Source organism: Rhamphochromis longiceps, linkage group LG17 (assembly GCF_057381845.1).
Source record: "Rhamphochromis longiceps isolate RC_006_pf linkage group LG17, R_longiceps_female_GT1.1, whole genome shotgun sequence".
NCBI classification, from domain to species: domain Eukaryota; kingdom Metazoa; phylum Chordata; class Actinopteri; order Cichliformes; family Cichlidae; genus Rhamphochromis; species Rhamphochromis longiceps.
The window spans coordinates 25,155,579-25,172,006 of record NC_140573.1 but is presented as its reverse complement, the minus strand read 5'-3'; the positions used below and the strand labels follow the sequence as shown (position 1 = coordinate 25,172,006).

At 43.3% G+C, this 16,428-nt stretch overlaps 1 protein-coding gene across 2 annotated transcripts; it reads right to left on the bottom strand.

Annotated features, from left to right (window-relative positions):
- Positions 1 to 66: 66 nt before the first annotated feature.
- On the bottom strand, positions 67 to 16,180 carry vezt (vezatin, adherens junctions transmembrane protein). Of its 2 annotated transcripts, none has more exons than XM_085387692.1 (12): positions 15,951 to 16,180; positions 14,827 to 14,964; positions 10,219 to 10,302; positions 9,925 to 10,109; positions 8,831 to 9,115; positions 7,414 to 7,571; positions 6,877 to 7,025; positions 6,016 to 6,380; positions 4,120 to 4,313; positions 3,745 to 3,851; positions 3,374 to 3,581; positions 67 to 3,127 (listed from the first exon to the last, which is right to left on the bottom strand). In XM_085387692.1, the coding sequence occupies exons 1-12, from the start codon at positions 15,984 to 15,986 to the stop codon at positions 2,568 to 2,570; spliced, it is 2,469 nt and encodes an 822-aa protein (XP_085243818.1). In that variant the 5' UTR covers positions 15,987 to 16,180; the 3' UTR covers positions 67 to 2,567. The 2 variants fall into 2 exon arrangements, with proteins under 2 accessions (XP_085243818.1, XP_085243819.1); XM_085387693.1 differs by having other exon boundaries at positions 7,414 to 7,559.
- Between the last annotated feature and the right edge of the window lie 248 nt (positions 16,181 to 16,428).

The following is a 16,428-nucleotide window of genomic DNA, read 5'->3' as shown; positions in this document are numbered from 1 at the left end:
CTAGTAAGGTCAGCTGAACAGATACAAGATGAACAATTGTAACTGATTCAGGCTGTTTTTAAGATCTCTTTGAGCATATGTCTGTTCTTGGTTTTTGGTGAAGTGCCTTACTCACACCTACATTAATTCTTTCCACCATGAAGACCTTCCATGTACCCTAATTAAAGTGTTTTAACACCTCAGTATACATCATTAAAGATGAGATTTGATGACCATTAGAAGGGCAGAGATACCCCTCATTGACTTCTTAATGCATAGCCAGGCTTGAAATATGACCAAAACAAGTGTCAGCTCTATTTGGCATTCACAGAGGAAAGAGTTAGGGTTTAGTTTTAGTTTAGTTAACTAAAAGTAACTTTAGCAGCTACCTCTGCCCACTGCAGATCTAAGTATTTGCCTCCAAAGCCAAGAGGGACCCAAAGAAGGCGCAGCAGCAGCTGCAGCTGTTGTAAGTCAGGCAAGAACAAAATCCCACACGAAACAGATCAAATAACCGACCCAACCTGTTCTTTAACCCCGCTGTGACACACGAGCGTGAGGACAAACTTCCAGGATGGTTTTTTATTTCACACTGAAAAATGCAGGAGGACAAGGCAGACACGGTGACAGGAGAGAGGGCTGGTTGGGTTGGAGGCGGGGCCAGCATCAGGGCTGTCAGACAAATGAGAGAAATACACCTTTGTTTCTTTTAATACCGTACCCGTAGAGGTGAACGTAAACTCACAGCAGATCATTAAACTCACACGTTTGAGCCCGACCCTTCCGCTGAGCGTGGCCCTGTAAACACTGACGCAGAGAAAGGGGATCGAACTGTGAGCAGTTCACAAAACGTCACTGGAAACAGGATTGTGGACGCACGTTCAGCTACATGTCACCTCCTCCGAGTCCCATCAGGGGCGCAGAAGCCCCCACGAGGACAAAAATAAAAGCGCTGATTGTAAAAATAGCTTCACTTCCTTTTCCCGCAGAGCTGCCTCTCACACAGATCCTTAAGAAATCAGCTGATTTGACCTTCAGCTCCTCGGTGTGTGTGTTCAGACAGAAAATCGCTCCTGGACAGATTTCACTGTGTATTTTACTCCCTGAAACATTAAGGCTCAGATTTCCTGATGTGTATTAAAAACTTTTGGATTCATATTTAGAAACTGGCTAAGCATGTAGAACCTGCAGTACACTTTTTTTTTTTTATTGTTTTATTTAAGTTGGTGTTAGTGTTGAATTCCTGGTTTGAGTTTACTTCCTGTGAGTACAGTTCCCCTGGCGTTTCCTCATCTGCTCCTCTCTCAGTTTTGTCTTTCTGTTTGTGTCTCAGGCTCAGAATGGTGTACTGCAGAACAGGCTTAAAGCCTCTTTTCACCAGGCTGAATCACCATGGCAACCTATGCTGGAGCAGGTTATGTTCAGAGTTTTGTTTAAAATCTGTGAAAGCTTTTTAACGCCACAGGAAAAAAAAAGATTATTATCTCAGATGTTTACATTTATAAGTCGTCTCATGGCGAGATGTATTTATTTTTTTCCAATGGCGAGAACAATCTTCCGTTGGAAACCCACTGAATTGAGAATATAAAAAGTAAATGACTTTTAGTTTGAACTAAAGTGATTCCTTCGTCAGAGAGCGTCAGACCTGAACACACCGAGTCACCTTTTAATATTTAAATGTCTGCAGCGTTTTGGAGCTCTCGTGTGCAGCTGTCGAAATAAACAGCCTCACGCAGAGCTGTAAAACAAATGTTAATTTTAAGCCACCTAAAGCAGAGAAAGCCTGGTTATATTGAGCTTTGTTGGCAGCTTGCCCCTCTGTCTTCATGTTTAATGCCAGCATTGTTTAATGCAGCTTGGTTCGTTTTGGGTTACTTCCTGCTTTACTGAAGGTTAGCTTTGTGTCCTTTACCCGATTCCCTGACTATTCTCGCCTCTTAACTGTGTTCAGCTGCTGTTATGCCTCCGAGTGTTTTTAGATACTTATCTGTCTCCAGCGTCCTGTATTTGGGTCCAAACTTTGCAATTTTTAAGGAGTTCTAAACCTTTATTGGATGAGAACAGGTGAGAGGAGACAGGAAAGGAGGAAGAGAACTAAAGGAAGCCATCTGCAGCCTTTCAGCCTGCAGGTCGCTTGTTATTCTTTATATTATGAATAAATTTTTTCAAATTCCAATTTTATAAAATTTTTCGTGTTATTATTATAAATGAATAAAATCAGATGACTGTGGAGGGGTTTCTGCCTGAACACACAGTGCAGCTCTGATTTAAAGTTAAAAAATGTGCAACTAAAACTGTTTTTCTTCTCATACAATCAGAAGTTTCTTCCACATCTACAGAGCGACTGTGATCACGTTTCAGAGTGTGGATGACACCGGGGTCTGCTGACCTCAACACTGTAAGGTCTTCATGTTGTTATAGTGGTTCTGGTACCTGAGTTTTAACAGCAAACAGAGCAGTAAGAATTGTGGGTAATGTACAGTAATGTGGACGGATGGGTGACAGAGTGTCGTGGGCTGGATTTTCTCTGATGTAACACAGACATAAACACTGTCTCTGCTTAGTGCTCGGTTAAAGCGGTTTCATCTCTAGTCCTTCTCTGGGTTTTGTCTGTCTCTGCCCTCTTCGTCGTCCCCCTCTTTCTCCTCCTTGTCATCATCATCTCCGAACGTCTGCTCCTCCATGCTGATGAGGGAGTGTGAGCGAGCAGCCACCTGAGCTGCGAGGGCGGAGCTGAAGCTGAGCGCCTCAGAGCCGTGGATCTCCGTCAGTCTGTCCATCACAGAGACGGCGGAGACTTTAGGCTTCAGGAAGCAGTCCAGGCCGTTCTCCCCCTCCCCCTCCTCCAGGATGCCATCATACTGGTGCAGCTCTGACGCACCTCCTCCTCCTCTGCTGCAGACAGACGTTCCTCCCATCTCTGATTGCTCCACACCGCAGCTGAACTCTGTCACGGGGTCGGTGGAGGGGTTAGGCCTCACCCCATCGTGTCTTCCTTCCTGCTCCTTCTCTTCATTTCCAGCAGAGCGCTCTGATAGGTTGTTTCCTCTGTCGATGGCAGGTTCTCCTTTGCCCACAGATGTCAGATCGTCTGACGGCTGAGTGGAAGGGTCTGAACCCTCTGTGTGAACCGAAAGCCCCACGGCGGCTGCGAGAAAGAAAGAAAGACGTGGATGATTTCAGTGACATCTGCTGGTGGGGAAACTTGTAGGAATAATAATTATTTATTAGGCTCTGCTGCTAACTATAACATAACATTAATAAGGAACATTAGCTCAAAATTTGAGTAATAATTATTCGTTTTGCCTGCATGCATTTAAAAATGTACACGCAGATTTTATGAACTGTCATCCTGAGGATCAGTAGACGCGTTTTTCGAACGTCCAGTGCAGACCTTGGTCGCTGAAGAGCAGCTGCTTCCTCTTCATCCTCTCCCCCTCTGACGCACGGAAGCCCAGGACAGCTTTCAGCTCAGACAGGACGCGACGGGACTCCTCCCTCTCCCGCCGCTGCCGCTCCCGCTCCTCCGGTGACAACATGTCAGACCATGACCCTCTGCCTTCGCCATCAGAGTCCGAGTCAGACACGTAGGCCTCCCACTCCTGGTCGAATAAAAGAGTGGGAGAGGCTGACAACAGGGCAATAAGTCATCAGGGGAAGGGGCACGAGTTATACACATGGTTTCCTGTCCTGACAAAAAATACTCAACAATCGTGCTAAAAATAGCTTCAGATTTAATGTTAAACAGTCGACAGCTGATCTTACCAGCTCCTCCGGCACGGGGTCTCTGTCCAGGATCAGCGGGTAGGATGGAGGAGGATCGGGAACCTCAGGTGGAGGAGGACTGCACTGCTCCAGACCCTCAGCGCTGGCTACACAGAAAGATTTCAGACTAACATTATTGTGGGAAAGCAACAGTTTGGTCACTGTGCAGACAGCTGTGCTATGATTGGTCTATTTCTTGTCCTACAATGTGTTTAAGCAACTTCCTTCATGACCGGCAACAGTCTTGAGTCATGGTAAAGGAAGGAGGGATAAAAATAGGCCTGAAGTTACGTGAAACCACTGAGCTGATAACGTGGAAGTCACTGCGATGCCTTCACAGGTCGAACCTGACATTATGCGTTTGACCCGCCTCACCTGTACAGGCGTTGGCTCGTCTCAGCATGCGCTCCACCTGACTGATGGTGTCCTCCCAGCAGCCAGTGCTAGCCTGCATGTGTGGCTGCAGCTGGTGGAGCCGGTCGCTCAGGTCCTGGTAGCCCTCGAGCGTCAACTCCGTCAGCTCCTTGGACACCATCAGCTTCTCCAGGTCGTCCTCCAGGATGATCATCCTGATGATGACAAAGAAAGAGGTTCTTTATACACAATTTTCTTCTACAGGGAGTGCAGAATTATTAGGCAAATGAGTATTTTGTCCACATCATCCTCTTCATGCATGTTGTCTTACTCCAAGATGTATAGGCTCGAAAGCCTACTACCAATTAAGCATATTAGGTGATGTGCATCTCTGTAATGAGAAGGGGTGTGGTCTAATGACATCAACACCCTATATCAGATGTGCATAATTATTAGGCAACGTCCTTTCCTTTGGCAAAATGGGTCAAAAGAAGGACTTGACAGGCTCAGAAAAGTCAAAAATAGTGAGATATCTTGCAGAGGGATGCAGCAGTCTCAAAATTGCAAAGCTTCTGAAGCGTGATCATCGAACAATCAAGCGTTTCATTCAAAATAGTCTACAGGGTCGCAAGAAGCGTGTGGAAAAACCAAGGCGCAAAATAACTGCCCATGAACTGAAAAAGTCAAGCGTGCAGCTGCCAAGATGCCACTTGCCACCAGTTTGGCCATATTTCAGAGCTGCAACATCACTGGAGTGCCCAAAAGCACAAGGTGTGCAATACTCAGAGACATGGCCAAGGTAAGAAAGGCTGAAAGACGACCACCACTGAACAAGACACACAAGCTGAAACGTCAAGACTGGGCCAAGAAATATCTCAAGACTGATTTTTCTAAGGTTTTATGGACTGATGAAATGAGAGTGAGTCTTGATGGGCCAGATGGATGGGCCCATGGCTGGATTGGTAAAGGGCAGAGAGCTCCAGTCCGACTCAGACGCCAGCAAGGTGGAGGTGGAGTACTGGTTTGGGCTGGCATCATCAAAGATGAGCTTGTGGGGCCTTTTCGGGTTGAGGATGGAGTCAAGCTCAACTCCCAGTCCTACTGCCAGTTTCTGGAAGACACCTTCTTCAAGCAGTGGTGCAGGAAGAAGTCTGCATCCTTCAAGAAAAACATGATTTTCATGCAGGACAATGCTCCATCACACGCGTCCAAGTACTCCACAGCGTGGCTGACAAGAAAGGGTATAAAAGAAGAAAAACTAATGACATGGCCACCTTGTTCACCTGATCTGAACCCCATTGAGAACCTGTGGTCCATCATCAAATGTGAGATTTACAAGGAGGGAAAACAGTACACCTCTCTGAACAGTGTCTGGGAGGCTGTGGTTGCTGCTGCACGCAATGTTGATGGTGAACAGATCAAAACACTGACAGAATCCATGGATGGCAGGCTTTTGAGTGTCCTTGCAAAGAAAGGTGGCTATATTGGTCGCTGATTTGTTTTTGTTTTGTTTTTGAATGTCAGAAATGTATATTTGTGAATGTGGAGATGTTATATTGGTTTCACTGGTAAAAATAAATAATTGAAATGGGTAAATATTTGTTTTTTGTTAAGTTGCCTAATAATTCTGCACAGTAATAGTCACCTGCACACACAGATATCCCCCTAAAATAGCTAAAACTAAAAACAAACTAAAAACTACTTCCAAAAACATTCAGCTTTGATATTAATGAGTTTTTTGGGTTCATTGAGAACATGGTTGTTGTTCAATAATAAAATTATTCCTCAAAAATACAACTTGCCTAATAATTCTGCACTCCCTGTATATGTTCTGCTTTGTTGCTATGGTGACCTGCTATCTCCGAATGGTACACGGTCTCCTTTTATTTAGAACGAGATTATTCAAGGTTTTCTCACTCGCTGAGCAGCGCTTTCAGGTGCAGCTGCAGGCTTCGGATGGAGGTGTGGAGGGTGTTGAGCTCTCGGCATTTCTCTCTGGCTCGCCCTGTCCTGTCGCAGCCTGTGGTCCTCGGCTGGGTCTCAAAGTGTCTGTGAAAGTCGAAGCTGCGCTGCACTTCGCCGAGACAGCTCGCCAGAGCGTGATGGAGGGGCTCGGTCACGGCGGAGATGGACCGGTAGAGCGGAGGAGGAAGAGGAAGAGGAGAGGAGGCGTCTTCTGTGGGTCTGATTTCCTCAGACTCCTCTACTCGGCTTGGAGAGAGGAGAAGGGCCAGCCGACGGAAACATTCGGAGCTTTGACCGACCCACAGCTGGAACAGCATCTGCATTAAGACAAGCCAATAAACCTGAGATAAATAGCTTCTTTCAGGCGTTCTTGCTTCGATATAACCAACACACTTCCTCTCTTTCTTCAGCACTGCTTCAGGCTTTTGAAAATCAGAAGCCAAAGTGAGGTCAGAGCATGAATAGACTTTTTTGTATCCTAGTTACTTATCGAGCTCTAAAAGGTTGAAGAAAATAAGCGATTTGGCTAAAAGTGTCCGAAAATGTGTCTGAAAATAAACAGGAAACAGAAAGTATATGGCAAAATTCATAATAACGACTGTTTTGGTTAACTGAAATCAGGATTATTTAACAGGGGGAGCAGAGATGTTATCAAAAATCAAAGATTTTTTGAATTTTAGAAAAAGAAACAGACGTCTTTAGGGGGAAAAAAAACTGTGCTTTTCCTGATTTTTGTGTTTTAATAATGAGTGGAAGCCAAAATTGTAAACGCAATGAGAATTTGATTAACTGCCTTTGACCCTTGGGCTTTACCTTCAAGGCAGGCAGGCTGTAGTCATCCGTAAGCTCCTGGGCCTGCTCGTCTCCCAGGTGTTCGATACCCAGGCCAAGCCCCAGCTCCTTCAGAGGCACCGCGGACACGTAGTTGGTCACATTATCGATCTCAGAGTTCAGAGGGAACGTTGATGGGCATTAAGGACAAGTGATAGAAGTGTGGAAAGTCTCTTTTGCATAAATACATAGAAGTTTATAAATTTCTCATTTTATATAGATCTGCGCGGATCTTTTCGAATAGTTTAAAGAGGTAGCCTTGACTGTCATCAAAGGAAGCTTTGGGATTTCCACCCACACCATCAAAGCCTCAACCTTCAAAGACAATCACATTTCCCTCAGATATGTGACCACGCTTTGATGACAACGATAAATTCAATTATGAGTTCGGTAAAGGACATTCAAATACTGAAGAGAAGAAACTGTCTAAATTCAAGCTCCTAAAAGCTTAAAAATCATGAAAATAAAGAATTCCCTGACAACAGCATCCACTCCCAGTTATCTCAGGTAAAGGATATGCCTTGAGCATGTGACAGGTGGCCCTGCGCGATGCCCTGAAGGCCGAACGCAGCGCCCGGTACAAGGCCTTCCTCAGTCTGATGAGCTGTTGGCCACGTAGCCCCGCCCCCGGCCCCGCCCTGCTAAAGGAGCTGGCCGCACTCACCCTGTCGAGCAAACTTGACAAGTGAAATGTGATACAACTGTGGAGACGTCCCAAAGAGGCAGGGGGGCAACACACAACACTGAACAACACATCACAGAAGACGAGACAAAGACACTGAGACGGGTTAGAAACGCTTTAGTGTCAGAAACAAGCAGGTGTGACAAGAACAGCTACGCAACTCAACACATCATCTTTTCTTAAATGAATCAATACTTGAGTATTAATCCAAGCTAGCAGCATGTAAATAGCTGTCCAAAGATAACCAAATCCATCCTCCAGCAGCTTTTGTGTAAAAAAGGTGGAGGCAAAAGAGGACCTCTGCAGGTCTGTTAGTCCTGGTTTATTGCAAAACACTACAATATAGTGATTAGAAGATGAAAATTAGAATATTTTACATATTTTAAACAAAGTTCTAGAAGCCGACGGACAACTTCAGGGAAAAAATAATTAGATAAACATATCACTTATATGGATGGGTTCAAAAATGACTCCACTTGGTCACTTAGGGGTTAAAAAAAGAAAACGCTCATCATCACTGACTCCAGTAAAATGTGGACACAGAGGAGTACACAGAGACATCAGAGGAAAACAATCAAGGCTGTGCATATATGTGTGCCCTTGTAATCCTCTGAAATGACTGTGTGTGATGGGATGCACTACCAGGAGCTCCACACTGTTCTTTCAACTTCCAAGCAGAAAAACCGAGCCGTTCAGAATAAAAGACCTGAAAAAGGGTGCTATCAGCAGGAAGCATCACTGATAAGTCAACCAAATGTCAGGCGCTGATAGTTTACAACTTGTTTTACAGTAAAATGTAGACTGTTCGAAAAGCTGTGAGTAACGTTACAATATTTGCATGTAGCATGTGAGCACATTTGTCAAATCAGCCATAGATATATATACACAAAGATGCCCTTTTATATTAAAAGAGTGCTTATATCTATGATTATTAGCTTCTAGCAGCTAAATAACCACCAGGCACAGTGAACTATGAATTTTTGCCAAAAGGCATTTTGTTTTATATTGTGATGCTGATTGTTTTCCCCTTGTTTATTGACTGTGACATACAGTGCATCATGCCTACAGACAGACAGAGACCACAGTAGGCTAAAAATCAACGATTAACCAAGATAAACACAGAGGATAACTAATGGTTAGGACACAGAATTAGTTTAGCATAAACAGTCAAATATGGGACAACATTCTGTAAATGCCCACCTTAACTACACTGATCGATTGATGTGTGGGTGGATGTAAAACAAGCACACTTACAGGGTGAAACCTCTGGAGATGACTTCAGTCTCCTGCACCAGACGCAGGGCTTTTCGGGACAGCCCCGTCAGGGTCTTGCCGTTGTGAACCAGAGTCTGGAGCTGGGTGGCCCTGGTGTGGACAGCTCTCTGCATACGGCCCTGTCTCCACAACGTGACCATCCTCAGTCCCACCCAGCCCAGCAGGGCCAAGCCCCACGGAGCTGCAGCCAGCGACCACAGGCCCCCAGACACGGAGCAGAGCCCCAGCAGCACTGAGGCCAGGCCGACCAGCCCGGCCATGTCCCTGAGAGACGAGCACAGGGAGGAATTTTGACCCTGTCAACATTTATATGTACTGAGCCCGGATAAAAGGGCAACAATTTTACATGTCAGTGTTAGATTATTAGAGTTGGGGAGTACGTGGGAGTAAACGGCTGTGTAATGTCTTCTGTGGTTCTGGAGTCACATTAATTAAAGCTATAACGATCATGCACCACATCATCCTGTATGTGATGCAATTTATATCTGCACTGGATTTTCTCCAGCATCAGCATTCATCAAACATTGTTAAATTCCTGTTTTTGAAGCTCTTTGATGTAAACCTCCCACTAAGATGCTGAATTTTCATGAATCATTAAAAATAATGAACACAGAGGTTCATTCTTGACCTCATAGAGACCTTTTCACTTAAAAGCTTTATGAAACATCAATTTTAGCCAAAAGAATTTTGAACTGTAAGAGCTTCATTGACAAACTAAGACTATTCACCTGTAAAACTTAATAATAGAGACTTTAAATGCAACCAGCTTTATAAAGACAATAATCCTTATTTATTTCCTGTCAAACTTTAGTGCGGCCCCTCACTTCATTGACCACTTGAAACAACACTCCCCTTAAAGGCCACCTGCCATTTAAGCCAGTTTTCCTATGATTGAAGGTGGCGCTTCTGTGCCAATGAAAGCCTACAGAATAGCTAAGTTTCATATGATAAGAATTTTGGTCAAAAAATTTGACATTTAGTTTTGTAGAAGATATCCAATACCTTGGATGCAAAAAAAGTCATTCAATATTTGTGAAAGGGAGTTCTCGACTGTCTGTTTCAAAGTGGCGTACCATAGGGAGGGCTTGGCGATGAGGCTCGGTCTAGGTAAGGTGTTCGCTCTGCGAGGCGAGCCAGAGGGTGAGGAGCCGAGGGTGAGCAGACTCGGGTCTAAGAGCTCGATCAGCTCCACGTCCTCCTGCAGCAGCACGTCCTGGTCCAGAATGCACCTGACCGAGTACTGGCCGAACATGCAGTCCTGCAGAGGGCAAAAAAAAAAGTTTATTTTAAAAAAACAAAACAAAAACAAACCAAACAAAAACACGAACTGTAGGCGCTGGTTTCAGTGCCAGTCTTCCTGCACCTACCAGCTTCTGGTCCAGCTTGCGAGATGCTGCCGCCTGGTGAAATGGGCTCCATCTCCATAAGGCCTCAGCCAGTCTCCATAAGCCCTGCATATTACACACAAGGGAAAGGTTTGGATCATTTAGGTCAGGATTCCATTCCAGCTTCATGCAATATTTTATCCCGCCAATAGTAAACAAAAGAATAAAAGTGAAATATCCCACTATGAATCACCTCTATGACTTTTTGTTTGCCAACATATTTATTACATTTTTAACACAAAACAAACAACTGATAGAAAACCTCAATCAGGACAACAAAGTACACAGCTATTATAATGAAAAAAAGGCTATATTAATTTAAAAAACACAAGAAAAACATCAATAAACAACCATTCTCTACTCTCCGATCCAAATACTTCCCTTCAAAAATTTCAAATTTAAGTGTGTCATTCAGTTCAGTGACTCAGATGCACTGGAAACCATTGACCTGCTGGATCACTGCTCTGCACCCACATGTCTTCAGACTGTTTTGGTTTGCTTCGAGTCCCAGAACGAGTGTGCAAACACACTTCCAAAAAAAAAAGGGAAAAAAAAGGAGTATCCCAGGAGACAAAGCCTTTCAGGCAACCACAATAAGTGCAATGTGTGTTTGTGAAACACCCACGAGTCTTTTATATCAGCACCAGGGCACGAAAGCCACACAACCGCTTCACTTTGATGAATTTCTAGTTTAGCGTTTACACTTTCTGCCTCAACAAGACTACCTTTTATCCCTTCAAAATGCAGGCCGGACAGAGGAAAAGGACGGGCTCCTTTGATTCCAGAAATATGAAAAGTTTGTACGCCCTTCATTCGACACAATGCAGACACACTTCTGTTTTATTTCTCGCTTCCTAGGAGCCTGGATTCCTAGCACAGTAAAATATACGATTAACTGAGACGGCGAGCCTCTGGCTTTTTGGTATGTTGTAACGTATTTTTTCATGTGCGGCTAAAACAACAAAAAAACAAATCCAACCCGTGTACTAGTCATGAATGGGATTTTCTTTTCACTAATCTGCTTAGTGTTGCTTAGTGGTATCAGTGAAATGCTTTGTTAAAAAAAACAGGACTCATTTTGAAAGACGTTTTCGGCCTGGAGGCTTTGGTTCTTGTTCTGCTAATGTTACAAAAAAATGAAGGCCAGCCTGGAGATTAGCGTGATAACATTATCTGAAGTCTGCATGTGCTCCAGTTTACAGCAGAAGCAGGGGGTTATTGATCCGACATGGGCAGCCAGGCCACTCTGACCCTTTTTCTCTGGGGATGAAAAGAAAAAAATCCAAAGTGTTATTAGTCTAAAGGCTGCGGTCGTATTGATTACTGATCAGAGAGTGAGTCTAACCCATCACCATGTGTGCTGCCAGTGTGGACCACAACTCTGTTCACTCTGGTGTGGAAAGTATAATGAACACCTGAAATACCTATGGCTTCTGCATTAACAGCAACATGTAGTTCTCAGGTTACAGTGCAGGGTTTTCAGCTACGATGTACCTGTGGTGCAGATTTAACACAGAAGCATAAATGCACTGTTGACTGTCTCCGTGGCTGTGAGTCAGCTGCCTCCAAACGTGCTGCGTTTGCAACTTCTTAAATATTCTCCAGACAAGCAACCTCGATATAACAGCGATTAAAAACAAAACAAATTCTGAATATAGTAAAACCAAAACCAAAACTAAAGATTTCCAACAATATAAGAACAAAGCTGAAATGACCAATCTAACTGAAGGTAAACTCAAAGCAAGCCTCAAAATGAAACTGAAAGAAAAGCTCATTTGAAAATGCAAAATTATAACAACTCTGGAAACACAGAAATAGATCAACCATTTAAACTGAGAAAATGTTTTTAAGAAGTTGGGACAGAGCTGTGTTTACCACTGTGCAGCATTCCCTCTTCTTTTAAAAACAGTCTGTAAACATCTGGGAACTAAAGAGAGCAGCTGCTGGATTTTTGGGGGAGGAATGTTGTCCTGTTCTTGTCTGATAGATGATTCTAGCTGCTCAACAATCCTGGGTCTTCTTCTGGGTATTTTTCCCTTCACGATGCTCCAGAAGATCTGGATTACAGGCAGACTAGTTCAGCACTGTGACACTTCTACTATGATGCCATAGTGTTGTAACAGCTTCAGTATGTGGCTCAGCATTGTCTTGCTGAAATATGAAAGGCCTTCCATGAAACAGACTGGAACTTGGTGAACTTCTTTAATAAGAAACTCTGCCTTACTCAGATGCTCTTTCTCATTCCCAGCCATGTCACTGACCTGTTGCCAATGAACTGAATTATTTGCAAAATGTTCCTCAAGCTGTTTCTTTTTAGTACAACTTCCTTTTCTAGCCTTTTGTTGCCCCCATCTCAACATTTTGACACATGTCGCTGTCATCAAAATTTTAAATTACTTTATTTTTCCTAAAATGTTCAATTTTCAAGGTTTAAACATTAGATGTGCTATCAATGTTCTACTGTGAATAAAAAAGGCTTTATGAGATTTTACAGCACCCAACTTTTTTAGAACTGGGGTTGTATTTGGACCTATAATTAAAGTAAGGAAGCACAGTAAAGAAGTAGCTGAGAGGGAAGCATTATTCATTCATCAGTAGTGTAACTTCAGGAATAATGCCACCTCAAAAACCGAATAAACAAACAGCTTATTTTTCAGAATCTTTAAACACGCTGTGCGTTTACCCCGTGTTAGGGTCAGGATTTTACTGTAATGAGATCTGTCTATGTGGTCGAATCGTTTTTGCTTGAGCTCCAGCTTTATCTGGACTCCAGGAAACGGATCACGGTGGAACAACCAAAAAGCTTTCCTGCCTGATCTGAGTCCCTCATCCTCCTTGACTCCTTAGAACAACAGTGCACAGCAGGGAGGAAGCATGACACATACGGAAAGTTCCTGAACACCATTTCCCATTTCAGGAGGAGGGGAGGCCAAGTCATGTTGTCCTGAGCTTCCCATCCTCAGTCTGAATCACAGGCCGCTTCAAACCGCAGACGTTTACGGTTAGCATGATGAAAGTACCATTAAAAATTCAGGAGTTTAAATCTTTTAATTGCAGGGGGAAAAAAGCATGTAGCACACATGTGATCATCAGCACACACACGCAGGCTGTAAACGGACGCTCACAGAGGCAGGAATTACGTCAGGCGGAAAGCAGCATGTCGGTAATCGTATTCAGGCGTTCTCTTCTGAGAATCAGAGCAGCAGCAGGGAGAGAAAAATATACCTGAATCAGTGTGCATGAAGCCCTGCTCTCAATGTCTGTCCAAAGTGAAACATATAAACACAACTCACGCAACCGCTGTCTGTGGACGACTGCGTGTCAATATGTGTGAGGAGTCAATATCCAGATCAATTACTTTCTGCCTGACTGCACAATCGTGCACACATGCTGCCCGCTCAGGGCTGCAGAAAACATGGTTAGAGCAATAACCTAACCTGATGAGGGCTTGTTTGACAATGAAGAAGATGTTTTATATGACCTAAAACTTAATGTGCAGCCTATCTGAGCTCTAACAGAGAGCTGGTGTCAGAAACTGATCCACGTAAAGCACGCTGCAGTGTTTGGCTCGTAACATGTTCTGAAGGGAAAAACAGATTTTTCTCAGTATTTCTTTTTCGGCTCCATTGTTATTAATGTTAATAAGGATATTGTTAAATCTTATTGCTATTGCTATTTTTTCAGTAATTACAGGCAAATAAATGGACAGGTTCCACCATCTGAACAGTTTATATCTAATAAAAAAAATTAACCTTTTAATACCTTAAAGATCTTAACTTTTTTCTCATTTTTCACTATTTTCAGACACTTTATAGACCAATGAATAAATGAAATGATCCAAAAATAAAACAAGAAATATTATTGTTGTTATTAATTTATGTAACAGATTTAATATATATGTAATTTCTTGTGTTTTATGTAATGTATTTTCCTTCTATGGATCATGATTATGCAATAAAGATTAACTGACTGTAAGGTCGGAGCTGGATGTCAAGCAGTCTCTTGCTTATAAATTTATTTTAAGCTGAATCTGTGTTCCATTCACTCAACCGTGTAACAAATTTTTGTTTAACAAATGGCCAGAAGTGAGATTACAAAAGCACAGACTACTGTTAATTTGTGCATTTATTTCATTTTCAGACATTTTATAGACCAATCAACCAGGTAAATAATCCACAAAAAAGAAATTAAGAATTATTCCTAAACTCAAATATCCTATTTTAAAACTAACTTAACATTGGATTTTAGTCTGACTTTGTAAGATTTTTTCCACAGAGGAATAATGCAAAACTGTTTTTTATACATTTTAAACAAACTAATTATGTTCTTCAGCTAACAAACACATTGCTTCAAAGATCCCTGTGGTTTTTTCCCACCCTTTTTGAAGAACGAATAACTGCTTTTATGTTCTTTGTCACTCATGGATAGTGTTTTTTTAATAACAAGTTCTATCTACAAAGCCTTTTATTGTATTTTAAGATCATGTCTTTGTCTGGTTTGTGTGTCACTTGGGAGCAATGTGTTAGAGGTTTGATTTAGATCAAGTGGTTGTTAGTGTGTCGTTTCTGGGAGAGGATGTGGGGAACTCACTGAGGTTTTCTGTGGGTCTCCACCGGGAGAGGTGAGGTCTCCCTCTTGCTCGCCATATTCCTCCTCCTGTGATGCTGTCGGACATGCCTCAAAGTCTGTGTGCCCTAGATCCTGCAGATACTGGAAAAGAGGAGAATTCTGCAAAGAGAGAAAGAAAGAGACCGGTTAAGGAGGAGGGGGGAAATTGCATAAAACAGAGCCGGACGGATGAAGACTGGGAGAAGGAGAGGAAATGTGATGATTAGATTAATCAACTGGATTCAGGGTGAGCTGACACTCATCCCGATTTTTGTCCCAGTTTGTCTTGCCGTGAATAAAAAGATGAGGGAAAGGCAGAGACTTTCCCTCAGCTGAGTCTCTACCCTCTCTCCCATGCACCTTCTTCTCTACTCTGGGAGGATGTGAATCTGGAAATCATCTCACACTCACACAGATGTCAGCAGGCACCTAGTTCTTCTCTCCTCAAGTCTAAGCACAAGGTGTCATGTTATAATCCTTTCCTGTCAGAGAGGTATAAACAGAGGTATTGCTGCCTGCTTTAAGAAAGCTCAGAAGCAAATCAGCCATGCAGAAAGCAGAAAAATATCCCCCTGCTAAAATTTGCCCAAACGATGTCTGACCCAGTTCTCCCCAGCTGCTCCTCTGCTGCAGCTCTGATAAGCCAACATAAAAACGCATATAGCACCAGCCTGCACAGACGGTTAAACAAATATTAACTGCCACTCACATGCATGGTCACACGAAGTCGCAGCTCATGTTGTCATCATCCTGGATGCAGAGGTGTGTGTGTCATTTTTCAGAACCGACGCATTGGACGTGGTCATCCCCACCCCACCTCTTAGTAGTGATGAAACACCAACAAACAATGCGCACAACTAGCCCGGCTCAGCCCCTTCTCATGACCACCAAAGCTCCTTGGTAGGAACACGGTTAAGCAGCCAGCCAAATATGTGGAAATGCTTAGGATTGGCAGTGCATGGCAACGGGGCAAACGGCAGGACTGATAGCTAGCTCGGCTAGCTAATGAATTGGGCTCGTAGCTCCTATATTTAGTACAGAACTCGAGCGGTATGACAAAGCATCGGTTGCAAGTTTTGCTAATAAACAGGGGTGGTAATACGTACCTCAAACACCACATCTTCATCAAACTCCTCAGTCATTGCTCTCCGCCATCAACACGCAGCCCGTTTAGCATTCTGAAGTTGTAGGCAACAGTAATCAGGGTAGGAGCAGCGGCTGAGAAGTTAGTTGTTAGCCGGTTGCTAAAGCTCGCCTACAACTTCCATAATGCCTCTGTGTCTTCCAAACGCCGAAAACGAACGTTCGGCTCGATACGCTTTAGAGAGCCTCAGGTGGTCACGAGCGGTAGTGTGGTTTCCCATCCGTTAATGCAAGGGGGCACAGGAGAGTGAAGTTTTCGAAAATTAGCGCGCAAAAAAACGGAAGTTATCTTCAAAATAAAATGCTTCATGTTTTTAACACTGTAGAGTGCTAAGATTTTAAGTAAAACAACTGCAATTGCGATATATTTCAATGGACTCGTATGTTTGAAGACAATGTGCTAACATACACGCTTTACTTCACAATTTAATTTTCTATACG